This window comes from Spermophilus citellus (genome assembly GCF_964194105.1).
Source record: "Spermophilus citellus genome assembly, chromosome: 8".
Taxonomy (NCBI): domain Eukaryota; kingdom Metazoa; phylum Chordata; class Mammalia; order Rodentia; family Sciuridae; genus Spermophilus; species Spermophilus citellus.
The window spans coordinates 43492122-43511481 of NC_138189.1; the positions used below are offsets into that span (position 1 = coordinate 43492122).

The window sequence follows — 19360 nt, forward strand, 5'->3', positions numbered from 1 at the left end:
ATGATTGAGCTACATTCCTAGTCCTTTGTAAAAAAAAAAAAAAACAGAGAGAGAGAGAGAGAGAGAGAGGGTTTTGCTAAGTAGCTGAGTGCTGGTATTAAGGTATTTACCACCATGCTTGGCTTTCCATGCCTACATAATGAAAGCTTAGACTTCAATTCCTCAGTGATATCTTTGAAGTCATTGAGGATTTACCCAATCCTCCTCAACACCCATCCCACAAACCCAGCATACTTTGGGGAGGGATCATTTGGGCCCTGAGGGTCACTGCATATTCTTGCTAGGTATGCCAAGAATACAAAGCCTGAACTTCTCTTTATCCGGGTCATTTTTCAGGGTTGTTTGAGATGATCAATTTCAGAGTTGAAGTGCTATCTTCCCCCAGAAAAGAGCGAGCTTGTTACTGTTTAAGTCCTATAACAACAAGATGCACGCATCTATCCAGATCAACCCCTGCCACCTCCGTGGAATTTGGGGGCATGAGAAACATACAAACATGAAACTCTGGTTACTGCTTTTGCTGTAAACTATCAAGCTGTCTTAGTTGGGTACAGTGGTACACACTGAGAGTCCATGACGGCAAGACTAAGTACAGCTTAGTCTGGGCAATTTAGTGAGACCCTAACCCAAAATAAAAATAAAAAGGACAGCTGGGTGGGGTAGCACACACGTATAATTTAGTGACAAGAGGCTGAGGCAAGAGGATCCCAAATTTGAGGGCAGCTTCAGCAACTTAGCAAGACTCTATCTCAAAATAAAGAAGTAAAAGGACTGGGGATGTAGCTCAGTGTAAAGGGCCTCTGGTTTCAATCCCCAGTACCTTCTTTTTTAAAAAAAAAGAAAGAAAGAAAAGAAAAGAAAAAGGGGCTGAGGAGGTAGCTCAATGCTTGGGTGCTTGCCTAAGAAAGGCCTAGGGTTAAATTTCTACCATTACGAGTGTGTACACACATTGGTCTTCCACCAGGAATATCCTTTTTACTACTGACCTGAAACTATTCTTATTAGCTTTTATGTAGGTTATAATCCCAGATCCTTTCCCAACAGAAACTTCTTATATTAATAAGTACCTCGCCAGCACAGCTTCATGTCTTATGCACCTGTTTCGCCGACATATTTTACTGGGCTCCATTCCACTTACGTTGTCCCAATTACAGGGAAGAATCAAATGTCTTTCCCTGCTGATCCACTGAGCCACAACCCCAGCTCAATCCTTGACCCTTTTTTTCTTTTTTGGCAGAAGGACACAACATCTTTATTTTTATTTTTATGTGGTGCTGAGGATCGAACCTCCATCACTGAGCTATGACCATGGCCCTCTTTTTTTTTTTTTTTTTTTAAAGAGAGTGAGAGGGGAGAGAGAGAGAGAGAGAGAGAGAGAGAGAGAGAGAGAGAGAATTTTTAATATTTATTTTTTTTTAGTTCTCGGCGGACACAACATCTTTGTTGGTATGTGGTGCTGAGGATCGAACCCGGGCCGCACGCATGCCAGGCGAGCGCGCTACCGCTTGAGCCACATCCCCAGCCCGACCATAGCCCTCTTGAACCTATTCTAAAACAAGGTTAGGTCCCTGTTAGGCATTTCTATAACATGGTGCATTGTTGTTTAGAGGGCTGAGAGAAAATTGTAGCTGACATCATTCTTGTGGCATTTTGACAAGTGACTATGCAAGCAACAAAGGAGGGATGCAAAAGTCAGGCTGTTTACAAAAGGGTAAGTCCAGGGATTCTCCAGAGAAAAAGAACCAATAGGATATAAAAAGACTGATATTTAAGGAATTGGCTCACTGATTGTGGGGACTGACTCATGTGACTCTACAATAGGCCACTGGGTTGGAAATTTGGGCTTAACAATTGGGTTTATGAATCTTGAATTCAAATTCCATGTCAGTAGACTGGAAACTCAGTGTTTCTATGTTGGACTTGAGGATTCATCCCTTCCTCAGGAAACTTCCATCAGCTCTTAAGTCCTTTAACTGATTGGATGAGGCCATACACATTGTGCAGGATAATCAACTCACATGTCCATTGATCAAATACCCTCAGACTAGAATTTGAACAAACATACACATATGGCATAGCCAAGTTGGTAAAATAAAATTAAACATTATTCCTATCATATCCTTTACATTGTCATCACTGAGGCCAAAGAAGTAATTTTCAATGAAGCAAATTCGATTTGTTGAGGAAGTGTGCTTGGGAACTCATTTGTACAGTTTTTCCATTTTCCCAGATAGCTCAGCATTATCTTCAGGAGATTCCAGAGAGGTTAAAGCATTGGTTCTTGCCACACAGCAAATTCCTGGATACATGAGAAAACAGTTATGCACATAAAAATATAGATTTACATGGTATACTATACTTATTCTAGTGTGTCTTGCTAAGGAACATGTAGCTTTTTCCTGAAAAAAAAAAAAAAAAAACCTGGATGTTCATTTCCCCTTCTTTTAAGAAAATGATGTCAGTTTTCCTCAGAGACACTGACTAGGTTCTACTTGAATCCAAGAAGGAGGCATTAGGAATTTAAGGGATGCTATTGGTTCTAGAGAAAGATGTTGAAGCAGTATGTATATGCTTATGTGTATCCTTTACCTGTCAAAATGGACTTTAGTATACTAGACTCCAATACAGGAGAACAAGAGATGCCTAAAATTGGTACACTAAAAAATAGAATGGGCTGTACATTGTGACATTTGCCTGTAGTCCCAGCTACCTAAGGGGGTTGAAGCTGAGGCAGGAGGATTGCTTGAGCCCAGGAGTTTGGGGGCAGCCTGTGTAACATAGTGAGACCTTCCTTCTCTCAAAAAGAAAAAAAAAGAATTATTTAAAACACAGACTAGATAAAAATATTTAAATGTAGAGACACTGGGGAGCATGGACTGCTATCTTTTGAAGTACATGTGATATATTATTTATTATATTTTTAATTAGTTATACATGACAGTAGAATGCATTTATGCACTTTGATATATCATACATAGATATGACATAATTTCATTTTTCTGAGTGTACATGTTGCAGAATCATATTGGTCATGTATACATACAGTAAATGTCTGTTTCATTCTATCTTTCCTATCCCCACATCCCCTCCCATCATTTCCCTCTACCTAATCTAAGGTAATGTTATTCTTCCCTAGTGCCCCCCCACCATATTGTGAATTAGCATCTGTATATTAGAGAAAACATTCAGCCTTTGGTTTTGTGGGATTGGCTTATTTCGCTTAGCACAATATTCTCCAACTCCAACCTTTTATTGCCAAATGCCATAATTTCACTCTTCTTTAAAGCTGAGTAATATTCTATTGAGTATATATCCCACATTTTCTTCATCCATTCATCTATTGAGGGACACCTACATTGGTTCCAGAGTCTAGCTACTGTGAATCGAGCTGCTATAAACATTGATGTGGCTGCATCACTGTAGTATGCTGATTTTAAGTCCTTTGGGTATAAACCAAGGAGTGGGATAGCTGGGTCAAATGGTAGTTCCATTCTCAATTTTCAGAGGAATCTCCATACTGCTTTCCATAGTGGTTGCACCAATTTGCAGCCCCACCAGCAATGTATGAGTGTACCTTTTTCACCACATCCTCACCAACATTTATTGTTGCCTGTATTCTTGATGATTGCCATTCTGACAGCAGTGAGATGAAATCTTAAGAGTATTTTTGATTTGCATTTCTCTAATTTCTAGAGATATTGAACACTTTTTTATATATTTATTGATCAATTATAGTTCTTCTGTGAAGTGTCTGTTCAGTTCCTTAGTGTATTTATTGATTGGGTGGGCTTTTTGGTGGTTTTTTTGTGTGTGTGTGTGTTAAGTTTTTTGAATTTTTTTAAATCCTAGAGATTAATGCTTTATTGGAGGTGCATGTGGTAAAGATTTTTCTCCTAATTTGTAGGCTCTCTCCTACATTATCATTTCCTTTGCTGAGAAGAAGCTTTTTAATTTGAATCCATCCCATTTATTGATTCTTGATTTTACTTATTGCGCTTTAGTAGTCTTGTTAAGGAAGTCAGACAGGTCCTACTAGGCTGATGTGGTGAAGATTTGGGCCTAATTTTTCTTCTGTTTGACACAAGGTCTCTATGCTAGTACCTAAGTCTTTGATCCATTTGAGTTGATTTTTGTGCAGAGTGAGAGAGAGGTTTAATTTCATTTTGCTACATATGGATTTCCAGTTTTGTCAGCACCATTTGTTGAATAGGCTATCTTTTCTCCAGTTAATATTTTTGGCACCCTTGTCTAGTATGAGATAACCCTATTTAAGTGGGTTTTTGTCTCTGTACCCTCCATTCTGTACCATTGATCTATACGTCTATCTTGGTGCCAATATCATGCCATCTTTGTTACTATAGCTCTGTAGTATAGTATAAGGTCTGGTATTGTGATGCCTCCTGCTTCACTCTTCCTGCTAAGGATTGCTTTAGCTATTCTGGGTCTCTTATTTTTCCAAATAAATTTCATGATTGTCTTTTCTATTTCTATGAAAATGTCATTGGGATTTTAATAGGAATTACATTAAATCTGCACAATGCTTTAGGTAGTATGGCCATTTTGATAATATTAATTCTGCCTACTCAGGAGCATAGAAGATCTTTCCATCTTCTGAGGTTTTCTTCAATTTCTTTCTTCAGTGTTCTGTAGTTTTCATTGTAGAGGTCTTTCACCTCTTTTGTTAGAGTGATTCCCAGGTATTTTAATTTTGGGGGGGTACTATTGTGAATGGAGTAGTTTTCCTAATTTCTCTTTCAAGTGGATTCATTGATGATGTATAGGAATGCATTTGATTTATGGGTGTTGATTTTATATCCTGCTACTTTACTGAATTCATTTATTAGTTCTAGAAGTTTTCTGATAGAATTTTTTAGATCTTCTAAATATAATCATGTCATCAGCAAATAGTGATACTTTGAATTCTTTACCTATTTGTATCCCTTTAATTTCTTTGTTTAATTGCCCTGGTTAAGAGTTTCAAGGATGATGTTGAATAGGAAATGGTAAAAGAGGACATCCTTGTCTTGTTCCAGTTTTTAGCGGGAATGCTTTCAGTTTTTCTCCATTTTGAATGGTGCTGGCTGTGGCTTTAGCATATATAGCGTTTACAATGTTGAGGTATGATCCTACTATCCCTATTTTTTTCTAGTGTTTTGAACATGAAGGTATGCTGTATTTTGTCAAATGCTTTTTCTGCATTTATTGAGATGAGCATATGATTCTGGTTTTTAAGTCTTTAATATGATGAATTATGTTTATTGATTTCCATATATTGAAGTAACCCTGCATCCCTGGGATGAATCCCACTTAATCATGCTGCACTGTCTTTTTAAAAAAAATATTTACTTATTTTTTTAGTTTTAGGTGGACACAATATCTTTTTTTTATGTTTATGTGGTGTTGAAGATCGAACCCAGGGCCCCGCTCATGCCAGGCGAGCATGCTACCGCTTGAGCCACATCCCCAGCCCTGCACTATCTTTTTGATATGTTTTTGTATTCGATTTGCTAGAATTTTGTTGAGAATTTTTGCATCTATGTTCATTAGAGATATTGGTCTTAAGTTTTCTTTCCTTGATGTGTCTTTGTCTGGTTTTGGTATCAGGGTGATATCAGCCTCAGAATGAGTTTGGAAGGGTTCATTCATTTCTATTTCCTGGAATACTTTTGAGTATTGGTGTTAATTCTTCTTTGAAAATCTTGTAGAACTTGGTGAGAATCCATCTGGTCCTGAGCTTTTCTTGGTTAGTAGGCTTTTGATGGCATTTTCTATTTCAGTATTTGAAATTGACCTGTTTAAAGCATATGTGACCTCTTCATTCAGTTTGGGTTGGTCAGATGCCTCTAGAAATTTGATGTCTTCAATATTTCCTATTTTAGTGGAGTAAAAATTTTCTAAATAGTTTCTAATTATCTTCTGTATTTCAGACATGTCCATTGTGATATTTCCTTCTTCATCTTGTATTTTAGTAATTTTTCTTTTTCTCTTTGTTAGCATGGCACAGGGTTTATCTATTTTATTTTTTTGTCATTTTTTTCCAATTGTTTCAATTTCATTAATTTCAGCTCTGATTTTAATTATTTCCTGCCTTCTATGCTTTGGGTGTTGATTTGTTCTTTTTCTAGGGTTTTGAGATGGAGTGTTAAGTCATTTATTTGTTGACTTTTTATTCTTTTAATGAATGTACTCAGTACAATAAACTTTCCTGTTAGTACTGCGTTCATAGTGTCCCAGAGATTTTGATATGTTGTATTAGTGTTCTCATTTACCTCTAAGAATTTTTTTATTTCATCCTTGATTTCTTCTATTATTGTTTCATCATTCAATTGTGTTTTTTAATAATTTTTTTTTAGAGAGAGAATTTTAATATTTTTTTAGTTCTCGGCGGACACAACATCTTTGTTTGTATGTGGTGTTGAGGATCGAACCCAGGCCGCACGCATGCCAGGCGAGCGCGTTACCGCTTGAGCCACATCCCCAGCCCTCAATTGTGTGTTTTTAGTCTCCATTTGTTACAGTAGCTTCTATTTTTTATTTAATCATTGATTTCTAATTTCATTCCATTGTGGTCTGATAGAATGCAGGGTATTATCTCTGGTATTATCTCTTCTGGCATAATATATAATCTATATTAGGAAAGGAGCCATGCACTGTTAAGAAAGTATATTTGCACATTGATGAATGAAATATTCCATATATGTCTAAGTTATTGTTTTATATTAACTTTTTGTTTAAAAGATCTGTCCAATAGTGAGAGAGGTGTGTTAAAGTCAGCCAGTATTATTGTATTGTGATCTATTTGATTCTTGAAATTGAGAGGGGTTTGTTTGATGAACGTAGATGCTCTATTGTTTGGGGCATAAATATTTATAATTGTTATGTCCTGCTATATATACTTCCCTTGAGAAGTATGAAATGTACTTCTTTGTCTCTTCTGATCAACTTTAGTTTGAAGTCTATTTTATCTGAAAGTGGAATGGAAACCCCTGCTTATTTATGCAATTCATGAGTGATAAATTTTTCCCCATCATTTTGCTGTGCCTTGCTTTTTAATCCAATGTATCATCTGTCTTTTGATTGATGAGTTTAGGGCTGTTAACATTCAAGGTTATTGTTGAGATGATTTGTATTCCCTGTCACTTTGATTTATTTCTGGTTTTTGTTTTGTCTTAGTTTCTCATTTGATTGTCCCTTTAGTGTAGATCCTCCCTTTGCTGGTTTTCATATTTTTTTTTCACTTCATCCTCATGGAAAATTTTGTTCAGAATGCTCCGTAGTATAGGCTTTCTAGTTGTGAATTCTTTTAATTTCTGTTTATCATGAATGATTTTAATTTCATCTTCAAATCTGAAACTTAATTTTGCTGAACATAAAATTCTTGGTTGGCATCCGTTTATTCTTTAGGGCTTGAAATATATTATTCCAGAACCTCCTAGTTTTGTGGGTCTGGGTTGAGAAATCAATTGAGATCCGAATTGGTTTTCCCTTATATGTAATTTGATTTTTTTTTCTCTCACAGCCTTTATGGTTTTATCTTTAGTCTCTGTTAGTCATTCTCATTATAATGTGTCTTGGTGTGGTTCTAATGTAATTTTGTACATTTGGGGTCTTATAAGCCTCTTGTATTTTATTTTCCATTCCATTCTTTAGGTTTGGGAAATTTTCTGCTATTATATTATTGAAAAGATTGTGCATTCCTTTGGTTCATATCTATTATGGTAACTTAAACTTGGTTTTTCATGTTGTCCCATAATTTTTGGATGTTCTGTTCATGGTGTCTTACCATCTTCTCCATATGTTCAACTCTGCTTTCAAGATTATATATTTTGTCTTCATTATCTGAGGGTCTGTCTTCAAAGTGGTCTAGTCTGTTGGTTATGCTTTCTATTGAATTTACAATTTGGTTTACTTATTCCTTCATTCTGAAGATTTCTGCTTGGTTTTGTTTTGAATGATCTTTTTATTGAAGTGGTCTTTTGCTTCCTGTATTTTTTTCTTTGATTTCACTCCTTATACTATCCTTTATTTCAGATATCAATTTAACTATATACAATCTGAACTCCTTCTTGGACATTTCTGCTGTGTTCAGTGGCTTCTGTTGTTGAAGCATCTTGGTTTGTTTGGGACACTTTATTCCCTTGGTTTTTTTTTTTTTCATGTTGTAGTGTGTTTTCCTATCTAAAAGTATGGATCTAAGGCAGGATTAATTATACCCTGTAGACCTATAGTATCCCTGAAGGTTTCCAGCACCTTGCCTTTATATACCCTTAAAACTAATAGCTCCCACTGAGGCATCTACTGCTTTCTCACATTAAACCAAAATGATGAGTTCAATAACTAACTATAGTACAAACAGAATATTTGTTAAAACGATTTACAATTTCAAATGTTGGATGAGAGAACAGAGGTAGTATAGTATGCAATATTCGCAAGGGAAGAAGAGAGAAGCTAGAAGTAAAAATTCACAGGAAGAGTGAAGAGGAGCCAACAGAGATTGGCTGTTGGCTGGAGAAAAGTTGGGGGAAAAAATCCAAGAAAACAGACAAGTTAGAGGAATAGGAACAAAGAAAAAATTAAAGACATAAGAATACAACAAAAATGCAAAACACCATTCATAGATCATTGTCCTCCACACACTCATGCATAAAAAACATCCTGTTCTAAATATGGTAGAAAGATTATGTGAATCAAAAAATAAATCTTTCTAGAAAGTCAAACTGTCTCTGTCACTATTCAACAGTTTCTCAGCCCTGTCTCTTATGTCTCTCAGGATCACCAAATCCAGATCAGCCCTCGCAAACCCAGTCTCTATCCCACTGATCTGGGCTTCAGATACCTCAGGTTCGGCCACGCTGCAGTCCCAAGATCTCAATGTTGCTCCTACTTGCAGAGAGACCAGCAGGGATACATTCATGCAAAGAAGCAAACCCAAGATGCAAGACAAGGGCCACCAGCACCCTCAGCAGGAAGACCCCAGGCTCCTCCAAACCCACAGGCACCCCCACACTGGACCTGCAGGTTTGACAGGAGTCCCCAGATTCTGGTGATAAATCTGCTGGTACCCAGGCTCCAGGCCCTGGCTAGTGTTCCAATATGGGTGCAGCCACGTGCAACCAAACATGGAGTCTCTCCGAAAGTTCTCTAGGCTATGATAGCAATGGTAGTGGTGGTGGTTGTTGGCAGCAGGCAGTGGGTCAGCAGTAGCAGTGGCTGCAACTGCAGCTGTGGGAGTAGCGTCACGAGGTGACATCTGGGGTCAGCAACAATGTTGGCTTCAGTTGCATCTAGGTCACTAGTTTTATTCTGTGGCAGCAGCACCCAGAAAGAAGACCTCCAGGCGACCTCAGGCTGGCAGCAGCACAATCAGATGCAGCAGCAATGGCGGTAGCGGTGCGGTGGCAGTTGGTTGAACTGTTATTATTACTTTTTAAAGTTAGATAGTCCTTTTTTAATTTTTTCTTTATTTTTATGTGGTGCTGAGAATCAAACCTAAGGCCTCACACATGTGAGGCAATCACTCTACCACTGAGCCACAACCCCAGCCCTGTTATTATTTATGAGGTGGGGCACTGGTGTCTTAAAAATAGATCTTTTTTTTTATAATAGTTTATAGCAGTAGTTTCATAGCAGAATTTTCTGTGCCCTCTGCCCCCATATAACCCTCCCCATTATTAATATCCCTTACTTGTGTGACACATTTGCTAAAATATATTATAGTATCATGCACAGTACGGTTTCAATACCCTCTTCTTCCACCTACTCATCCTCCCTTCTCCACTAACCTACAGCAACCACTTATTTTTATTATCTCCCTAGTTTTGCTTTTTCTCGAATATTTTATAGTCGCAATCATGGAGTATGTAGCATTTTCAGACTAGCTATTTTGACTTTCTAATATGCATTTAAGTTTCTTCCATGTAATTTCATTTTTAGATAGCTCATGTCTTTTTAGCACTACATAGTATTCCACTGTCTGGATGTACGATATGTTATGTATTTATTGCCTTAATTATAAAATTACTTGCCTAACACTTATACACAGAGAACCTAAGCCCTCTCATCTCCCTAGTGTTTCCAAAGAACCTGCCATACAATAGTGCTTAGTTAATATTGCATTTCTAATTATTTCCCTTTCCTACTCTGCCAGAAGTTTGATCTAGTTCATAAGAGACGGCCTATTCATTGAAATGCCTGGATCAGAGAAATAACATCTTAACAGCTGGTTCCAAGTATGGAGCCAGGAGATGGTCTTCATGGTTTTTTCATCACTCATTAACTAAATATCACTATTTTTAAAAAGCACACACATGCACACACATATGTAAACATCCTTATTACATATATTTGTCACCAAGAAATCACCAAGAAGTCACAAAAAAGTAGGCTTATTTGAGTTCACAATGTAGATCCTGGGGAAACACATTATCTTCTCTGCAGTTTACTTATATAAATTCAAAGTAGTTAAATAACACTTGAAACCAAGTTGGTAAAAAAAAAAAAAATTGTGATTTAATTTAAACTTCAGAACTTGTAAAACAAAAAGCCATGATGGAGAAATATCAAGAAATTTGTAAGGGGGAGGGAAAAAGGGGGGATCATGAACTAAAATTGATTTCCATGCACATGAGTTTGTTAGCATGAACCCAAATACTACTATGTATAACAATAAAGCTCTAAAAAAAAAAAAAAAAAAAACACTGTAGAAACACCAAATGGTCACAGTATTGTTTTCCTTTATAAAAGCATTTCAATAAAACAAAATTTAAAAACTATTGAAAACAAAGTCAATCACAGAGATTTTGGTTTAATACTTTCCCTGAGTCTTCTTATTTTTGAAAATCAAATTTAAGTAAGGCCATTTCAAAAGTGACCCACAGGTCTCACCTCCTCCATGCTTCCATGGGGAATGCATTTAAGACAAGAGGCTACACGTGCTGGAATGGTCCCAGGGCTTTGAAATGCCAGTTTGCCTGTGTCACTGTCACAGGGTTCAGATGCTACCAACATATTAAAATTCTACAACATTTTATCTCGACCTGTCATAATAAAACACATGGGACTATAGAGCAAGGGCAGACAAACAATTTTAGTTATTAATAAATATTAAATTTCTAAATGGATTTGGACACTATATACACCAAATGTGGTAACACAGAAACTTGTTTATGTTTTAAAAATCTTATATAAACAGGAGTTGGTAAGCAAATCATCTCAATCTTCTAAATATGAGTTATAAGAAAAAAACAAAGTAGAAAAAAGTAACTGTAAGTTGATGCTTGCGTATGGGTATTCTAAATCCAAAAAAGTAATCTTCTCTTTCATCATTAAACAAAATTGGCCCCTACTATGTTTCTATTTGATCACTTAATTAATCATATGTATATGGACACATATATATGCCTGTAATCACAGCGGCTTGGAAAGCTGAGACAGGAGGATCGGAAGTTCAAGGCCAGGCTTAGCAATTCAGAGAGGCCCTAATCAACTCTTTGACACCCTGCCTCAAAATAGAAAATAAAATGGCTGGGGTTGTGGCTCAGTGGTTAAGTGCTCCTGGGTTCAATCCCTAGTATCCCTCCCCGCCAAGAAAGGTTCAGTGAACTTTTAAAAATTATTGTTTTCTTCAAAATGTACTAAGTTACTTGCTGGGATTATATTGTTAGGGCACTAAATATTATGGATAATATTTTCTAGTCAAATGTAGAATATTTTCCCACACATTTTTACAAACATTCTTGAGGGATCTCAGAGAGATGGCAAGGATCTGCCAAATCTTATATCTCCCTCCATCATAATGAAATCTCAGTTGCAAACCATTCGCTTTTCAAAAGCTAATGATTGTGAACTATCTTAAAATTTAGGAGTGAACTGATGGCTCTAGGCACCAGAAGTCTTGACACTTATTCATATTCCTATCAACTCTTAATAATTATAAGTACTTCTTTGTGTAGGTGGGGATACTGTTTTTATTTATTTTTTTCCCAAAGAGTTGTCTAAAGTTAGACAGAGAAGCCAAGGTTGTAACTACGGCCAGAACTGTAGAGGCTAGACAACTATGGGGTATGATGGATTCAAACTTGGTATGAAATGTTGTTATGAACTCACTTGTCCTGCTCAAATCCCAGCTCCTATTTTAGTTTAACCTCTCACTAACCCTTGAAGCATGGACTTGGCGAATGCCACTTACCACCTGCCTTCTCTGCAGGTAGAAAAGGCTAGCCAATGCCTTTTAGAAAAGAATACCACATGTTGTACAATATGCAAATAGCAAGGTTCAATTATAGCACTTTGGTACCCTTTACAGGAAAAAAAAAAAAAAAAACTCTCAAAACATATAAAGGAAAACACAAGCATGTGGCATTATATATTTTACCAACTGAGAAAAACAGTAAGGTGTAACCAACCACTTCACTCCTTGACCAATTTTCAGCAACAGATCTGCCCCTTCCCGCTACCATTCCAGTTCCACGGGGTATTTTCCAGTGAGACAAGCTGTACAATGACCATCCTTTTCAAAACATTCCAAACCATTTCCATTTTCTTGAATCATAATATCATTCTTTTTCTCTTTCTGTTTTTTAAATTTTATTCCTTCTTGTACAGATGAAACGAGTCCTTCTACTGACAGATATACAACACTGTTTGCTCCTATAGGAGGAAAGAGGGAAAAATGAAAAGGTCATGAGACTGTCTTTAAAAAGGAGGAAATATTTCAACAGAGGATAGTTATAAACAGCACAATTCAAGCCAGGCTTAAAAATTTTTCCTTTCTTGAAAAGAAAGGGGGAAAAGAATTCAAAATACAGATTATTTATTTTTAAAATTTCCATAGGAACTAGAGGATGACAATTTAAAACAGCAGGAATACTTCAGGACTAGAAGGCCTGAGGAATAATTTCAATAATTTCTGGAGGCCCACCCCCACGCCAGGCCCTCCAGAGCTAGGAAGTGAACACATCCCTGTTTGGCCTCACATTAAAGTTCAAAAGTCATTCATCTTTTATTTTTAATCTACAAGATGGGTGAAACAAACACTCAAACATCACTTAACTGTAATTTATAATACAGATACCACATGCAGTATAGTTTCTGGCAAAGAGAGTGGTCACAGTATGGTATCCATCAGGATAATATTCAAAATATTAACCCATAAGGCAAAGGCGGGACCTGCCAAATGAAATGCCTGCCATAACTAGTATGAGGTACCAAGGTACAATGACTGGACATCATATGGAACTAAAATGGTTTAGATATCTCCTGATTTTGAAAGAAACATGTCTAATGGAGGATAATAGATTTCTATGTCTGCTTATCTCAGTATTAAAAATAAGCTTACATAGTAGCTTTTTACTTTTTGATTTGTATCCACATCCAAATTATTCTGTTAAAATACACAATAAAATTCTTCTTTTCCTTGAGATTTGACCTTGGGATCAGATCTGATGATTATAGTTTTCTCTCATTTTTCTTGGTATCTGAATTTTGGGAGTCTCTGGCTAATATGATTGCTATTCCTTCTACCTACAAACCCATTCTTCCTTCCCTGGCCTCACCTTGGCCTACTTCTCCAAAAGCATTTACCATGGGGTCTACAAAGCCCACCACTCTCACTGTTCAAAACAGTGTTCGCTATCTGTTTAACATGCATGATATAATCACTGTTCTTAACATATTGAACACTGATGTTAAATGTTACCAACATATTTAACTTAATTTTCATTAAATGTATAAAACCCAACAAGTTTTGGGTTCTCTTTTCATAAACAAAGTCTACAGAAATTTTAATACCTACCTAAATATTCTGCAAGACGATCAAATTCTGGTTTATTGGCAATAAGCTCTTCTTTTGTGGGAATGTTGATTCCCATGAAGCATGGGTATCTAATTGGTGGGGAAGCTACTCGAATGTGTACCTTGGAAAGAAAGCATTTCATATACTCAAAGTTAGAATAACTACACAAATTTCTGTCACTAACAAATCCAAAATAAAGTTGTTTTCTAACACATGTAGTAATGACATGGTAATAAGGAAAACTATAAAATTTGTTTCATTGAATATATTTTTTTCTCATGCCACTGATTAATAAGGAATCCTTTTTCAGATCTCTGACTTCTCATTTAATGACTTTATTTTCCTAGAACTACTGTTATTTTCCTTTTAATACCTGAATAGTACTTTTGCCTACCTCTTAAAATATTAAAAAGATATGATCTACCAGATAATAACAAAGCCCTTACTATGGAACAGAGCTAATTTTGTCTGTTATTTTTTGCCTTTTGTTAGGTCCATTTATGTAGCCATATTCAGTGTCCCTTTTTCTTTAAAACTTTCTTTTTTCTTTATTTTGGTAATGGGGATTAACTCAGGAACACTCAATCACTGAGCCACATCCCCGGCCCTATTTTGTATTTTATTTAGAGACAAGGTCTCACTGAGTTGTTTAATGCCTCGCTTTTACTGAATCTGCTTTGAATTTGTGATCTTTCTGCCTCAGCCTCCCAAGCTGCGTGCACCACCATGCCTGCCAAAAACTTTTTTTCTTAATTTTATTTTTTTGGATTTTAGTATAGGGAATTGAACCAGGTGCTCTACCACTAAGCTACATCCCCAACTCCTTTTGTTTTTTTTATTTTGAGACAGGGGGACTCAGAAAGCTGCTCAGGCTGGCCTAGATTTGTGATCCTCTTTCCGTAGCCACCTGAGTAGCTGGGATTACAGGTGTGCATCACTGAACCCAGATCTTCACAGTTTTTTTTTTTTTTTTTTTTTTGGTGGCACTGGGGATTGAATCAGGGCCTTGTGCATACAAGGGAAGCACTCTACCATCTGAGCTATTTCCCAACCCACTCTTCACATAGTTTTAATGGCTGCATATGTCATCACCCTGATCACTTTACTATTCTCCTACTGGAAGATACTTGAGCCATTTCCAGATTTTTTTTTTGGTCTATTTTTTTTTTACTACTGTAACAGATTTGTATTTACTTTATACCTTTGCTTGTACTATATAATTTTCCTAGAACTTTGAAGAATATCATAATTATTACCAGTCATAAAGGCTGAAAAATCATAATCATAATTATCTTTGAAACATTTTAAATAGGGTTTTATTAATTTCCATCCCATTTTTCCTACATTTTATTTTTAGCTTTACTCTATTTATTATAAACAAATCTCACTCATATAATCTGATCAACTAAAATATTTAAGGTTAGAATAAGCTTTGAAATTTAAAAATAACAATATAGGCATACCTTGGAGATATTACAACTTGTTTCTGGATCACAATAAAGTAAATAGAGAAAAAAATAAATCACACAATTTTCTTTTTGTCTCTTAGATCCTGTACGTTATCTTTATTATATTAGACTCTATTTTTTTTTCAGTGCTGGGTATAGAATCCAGGGCAACACACATGTTAGTCAAGTGGTCTAACATTGAGTTGCATCTTTTAGGTATGCAATATCAATGTCTAAAAAAAACAATATACATGTTAATTAAGAAATACTGGGGGGCGGGGGAGCTGGGTTTGTAGCTCAAATGGTAGAGCATTTGTCTTGCATGTGTGAGGCACTGGGTTCAATCCTGAAAACCACATAAAAAATAAATAAATAAAACAAAGGTATTGTGTCTGTCTACAACTGAAAAAATATTTTAAAAAAAGAAACACTGGGGAGACTGGAGATATATCTCAGTTGGTAGAGTTCTTTCCTCACATGCATAAGACCCAATCACAAGCACCACCAAAAAAACAAACAAACAAACTGGGACTAGAGTTGTGGCTCAGTGGTAGAGCTCTTCCCTCACATGAGAAGCACTAGGTTCAATCCTCAGCACCACATAAAAAATAATAAAGGCATTGTGTACATCTACAATTTTAAAAAAAAAAGGGAAATACTTTATTAGCTGGGTGTGGTGACACATGCCTGTAATCCCAGTGGCTCAGGAGGGTGAGGCAGGGGAATTGGAAGTTCAAAGCCAGTGTCAGTAACCTAGCAAGGCCCTAAGCAACTCAGCACAATCCTGTCTCTAAATAAAATACAAAAAGGGCTCAGGGGCTAGAGTTGTATCTCAGTGGCAGAGTGCTGGCCTAGCATGTGAGGCACTGGGTTGGATTCTTAGCATTGCATATAAGCAAAAAACAAAAAACAAACAAACAAACAAAAAAAAAACAAATAAATGAACGTTCATCAACAACTAATTAAAAGGCACTGTGGGCTGGGGATGTGGCTCAGTAGGCAAGCACCCCTGGGTTCAACCCCCTGTATAACAACAACAACAAAATTTCATTGCTAAAAAGTACTAATAGTAATCTGAGTCTTCAACAAGCTGTAATCTTTTTGCAAAGGGTCTTGCCTTCAGGATGACTATGGTGGTGATTGCTGAAGTGGCTGTGACAATTTCTTAAAATCAGGCAACAATGAAATTTGCTACATTGACTTCCTCTCAGGAAAGATTTCTCTGTGGCATGTGATGCTGTTTTGGTAGCACATTACCCACAATAAGACTTTTTAGACATTGGAGTTAGTTCCCTGAAATCCTGCTGCTGCTTTGTCAACTAAGTTTCTGAAATATCTTAAATACTTTGTTTTGGACTGGGGATGTAGCTCAGTGCCAGAGTGCCCCTGGGTTCACTTTCCATTTTGTGGGTGGAGATGGGGAGAGAAGCAACTCAGTGTCATTACAGTTCTCCCATGAGATTGCAACAATTCAGTCATACCTTCATGCTCCATACATCCAATTCTAGTTCTCTAGCTACTTCCAACAAATCAACAGTAACTTCCTCTTTTAAAATCTTGAACCCCTCAACCCTCCCATGAGGGGTGGAATCAACTTCTTCCAAAATATCAATTAATGTTGATATTCTGACCTCCTCCCTTATATAACAAATGCTCTTAATGGCATCTAGAATGGTGAATCCTTTCCACAACATTCTCAGTTTACTTTGTCATGATCCATCAAGAAATCATTGTTTATATGGCAGTGATAGCCTTAACAAAATGCATTTCTTAACTAATAAGACCTGAAAGTCAAGATCATTGTTTGTTCCAGGGATTACAGAATGGCTGTTGGACAAGCAAGAATAAAAACAACAAAAATCTCATACAACTCTGTCACAGTTCCTAGGTAGCCAGATACATTATCTATAAACAATAATGTTTTTAAGTTTTTTTAATAACCATATTTTATTTACCTTTTGTATGTGGTACTGAGGATCGAACTCAGTCCCTTACGTGTGCTAGGCAAGCGCTCTCCCACTGAGCTACAATCACAGCCCTGAACCATATTATTTTGAAAGACATCTTCTTTACCCAGCAATTGGTATTAACAGTAAACTAGAACTGAAGAGTTAGGACCTTAATCTGGATCAGCTATAAGGAATGTTGTGGATGGTTTGATCTCTCCAGACCATTAAAACTTTTTTCCATATCCCAATAGGCTGTTTTGCTTTCTTATCATTTGTGGGTTCATAGAGATACACTTTGTTTCCTTCAAGAACTTTTCCTTTGCAGTTACAATGTGGGTAAACTGCACAAGAGATGTAGCTTTCAGCCTTTCTCAGCTTTCCACATGCCTTCCTCACTGGTATTTAATTTAAAGTGAGAGATATTTGTTTTTCCTTTCTCTTTACACTTAAAGATCCTAGTAGGGTAATACACTAGACTAATTTCAATATTGCTGTCTCAGGGAACACACAGGCCAAAGGAAAGGGAGACAGGGAAATGGGTAGTCAATGGAGTCATCAGAATGCACACATGAATCAAGTTTGCCATCTTGTCAGGACAGTTTGTGGTACCCTAAAATGATTACAATAGTAACATCAAAGATTACCGATTACCTATCACCGTAACAGATACAATAACAAAAAAAAAAATCTTAAATATCATGAGAATGCCCAAAATGTGACATGGAGACTTAAAGTGAGCACATACTGCTGGAAGAATGGCAGTAGCAAACCTGCTCAATACAGGATTGCTGAAAAGCAATTTGCAAAAATCATAGTATGTGTGGAGTTCAATAAAGAAAAGTGCAATAAAGTGAGGTAGGCCTGTATGATGAAAAATGCATCAAAGGATGTTATATCCATAAATAAATACATGTTTATTTGTTAACTAAGAAAATTAAAAGTTTTAAAGAATTTTTTTCCCCAGGAGATGATGTGATACAAATAAAAGAGTTAAATTTATTACACTGGAATGATTTTGTCTTCAAATGGAGAAAGTAATCAAAATTGTATAGATTTAAAAAGCATTCTATTATTATGATTTTTAAAGTTGGTCTTCTAATTAACTTTCCAAAATTATTCTTAAGCTTTTTTGGTCTTTCAAAAACTTAGTATACAGTATGAGAGTGGCTATTACATTTCTCCAAATTGCCACAGTTATTTGTAAAACAATCTGATACGACAAGCTAACTTACCTTAATGACCTATCCATTTTGATTCATGATACTGAATTTCAATTTTTATTGACGGTATTGTATTGTTGCTTTGGGACATTTTAATATTACTTACCTCTTTTGCACCCGATTCTTTGAGCAATTTTATTATAGGTGAGATGGTATTGCCTCTCACAATTGAATCATCTATAAGAACAATTCTTTTGCCTTTAAAGTTGTCCGACAACACTCCAAATTTTTTGGCAACACCAAGTTGTCTTAACCTCATGTTTGGCTGAATGAAAGTTCTTCCAACATACCGGTTTTTACACAGCACCTCCACATAGGGAAGTCTACACTGAAAGGGGAGACATGAATAGATAATGAGCAGCAATACACACTCTACTCCAGGCTCCTTTTCTCTTTAGATTATGCTAGCATTATAATATGTATGTAAAACGTGACAATTTGGTGGTTGCTACAAACTTTCCATTACCAGAATATAATTTTATTTCACTATTTAAACTGTGAACAGGAAAAAAGAAGGGAAAGCCCTGTTGAAAGAAAATAGTTTGTAGAAAAACAATTCATTTTACTAGAATTTTTAATCCCTCCCTCTTTATTTATGACCCTTTTGATTTTATTTTTTGAGATGGGGTCTTCCAAGGTTGCCAAGGCTGCCTGAAACTTCCAATTCTCCTTCCGCAGTTTCCTGAGTAGCTGGGCTTATAGGTAAGTACCCTTGCACGTGGCTAATGCTGCTCTCTTTTTTGGTGTGTGTGGTGCTGTGGTGCTGTGGTGCTGGGGATTGAACCTAGGGCCTTGTGCATGTGAGGCAAGAAATTCTGCTCTCTTAAAACATGGTTATTCCTCTATTTCTCTTGGAAGAGAACACTAGGTATATGAAGACATAAAATAGAATAAATCACTGTCAGAAATTTTACACATTTAAAAATTTTTGGCATAAGAATAAACAGTAGG

At 36.3% G+C, this 19360-nt stretch overlaps 2 protein-coding genes across 2 annotated transcripts in view; one reads left to right on the forward strand and one right to left on the reverse strand.

The window, feature by feature from the left end:
* The window catches only part of PAICS (phosphoribosylaminoimidazole carboxylase and phosphoribosylaminoimidazolesuccinocarboxamide synthase), an 87830-nt gene that overhangs the window by 15457 nt on the left and 53013 nt on the right, over positions 1–19360 (forward strand). The window contains exon 3 of the mRNA XM_081304113.1: positions 19032–19111. The gene's annotated coding sequence lies outside the window, so the exon portion shown is untranslated. The remainder of the gene's footprint in view (positions 1–19031; positions 19112–19360) is intronic.
* The window catches only part of PPAT (phosphoribosyl pyrophosphate amidotransferase), a 45302-nt gene continuing 36260 nt past the window's right edge, over positions 10319–19360 (reverse strand). Inside the window, exons 9-11 of the mRNA XM_081304112.1 lie at positions 18516–18737; positions 13793–13913; positions 10319–12648 (exon numbers count right to left, since the gene is read on the reverse strand). Of these exons, the coding sequence (XP_081160238.1) occupies positions 12452–12648; positions 13793–13913; positions 18516–18737 (540 nt within the window). The 3' untranslated portion in view covers positions 10319–12451. The remainder of the gene's footprint in view (positions 12649–13792; positions 13914–18515; positions 18738–19360) is intronic.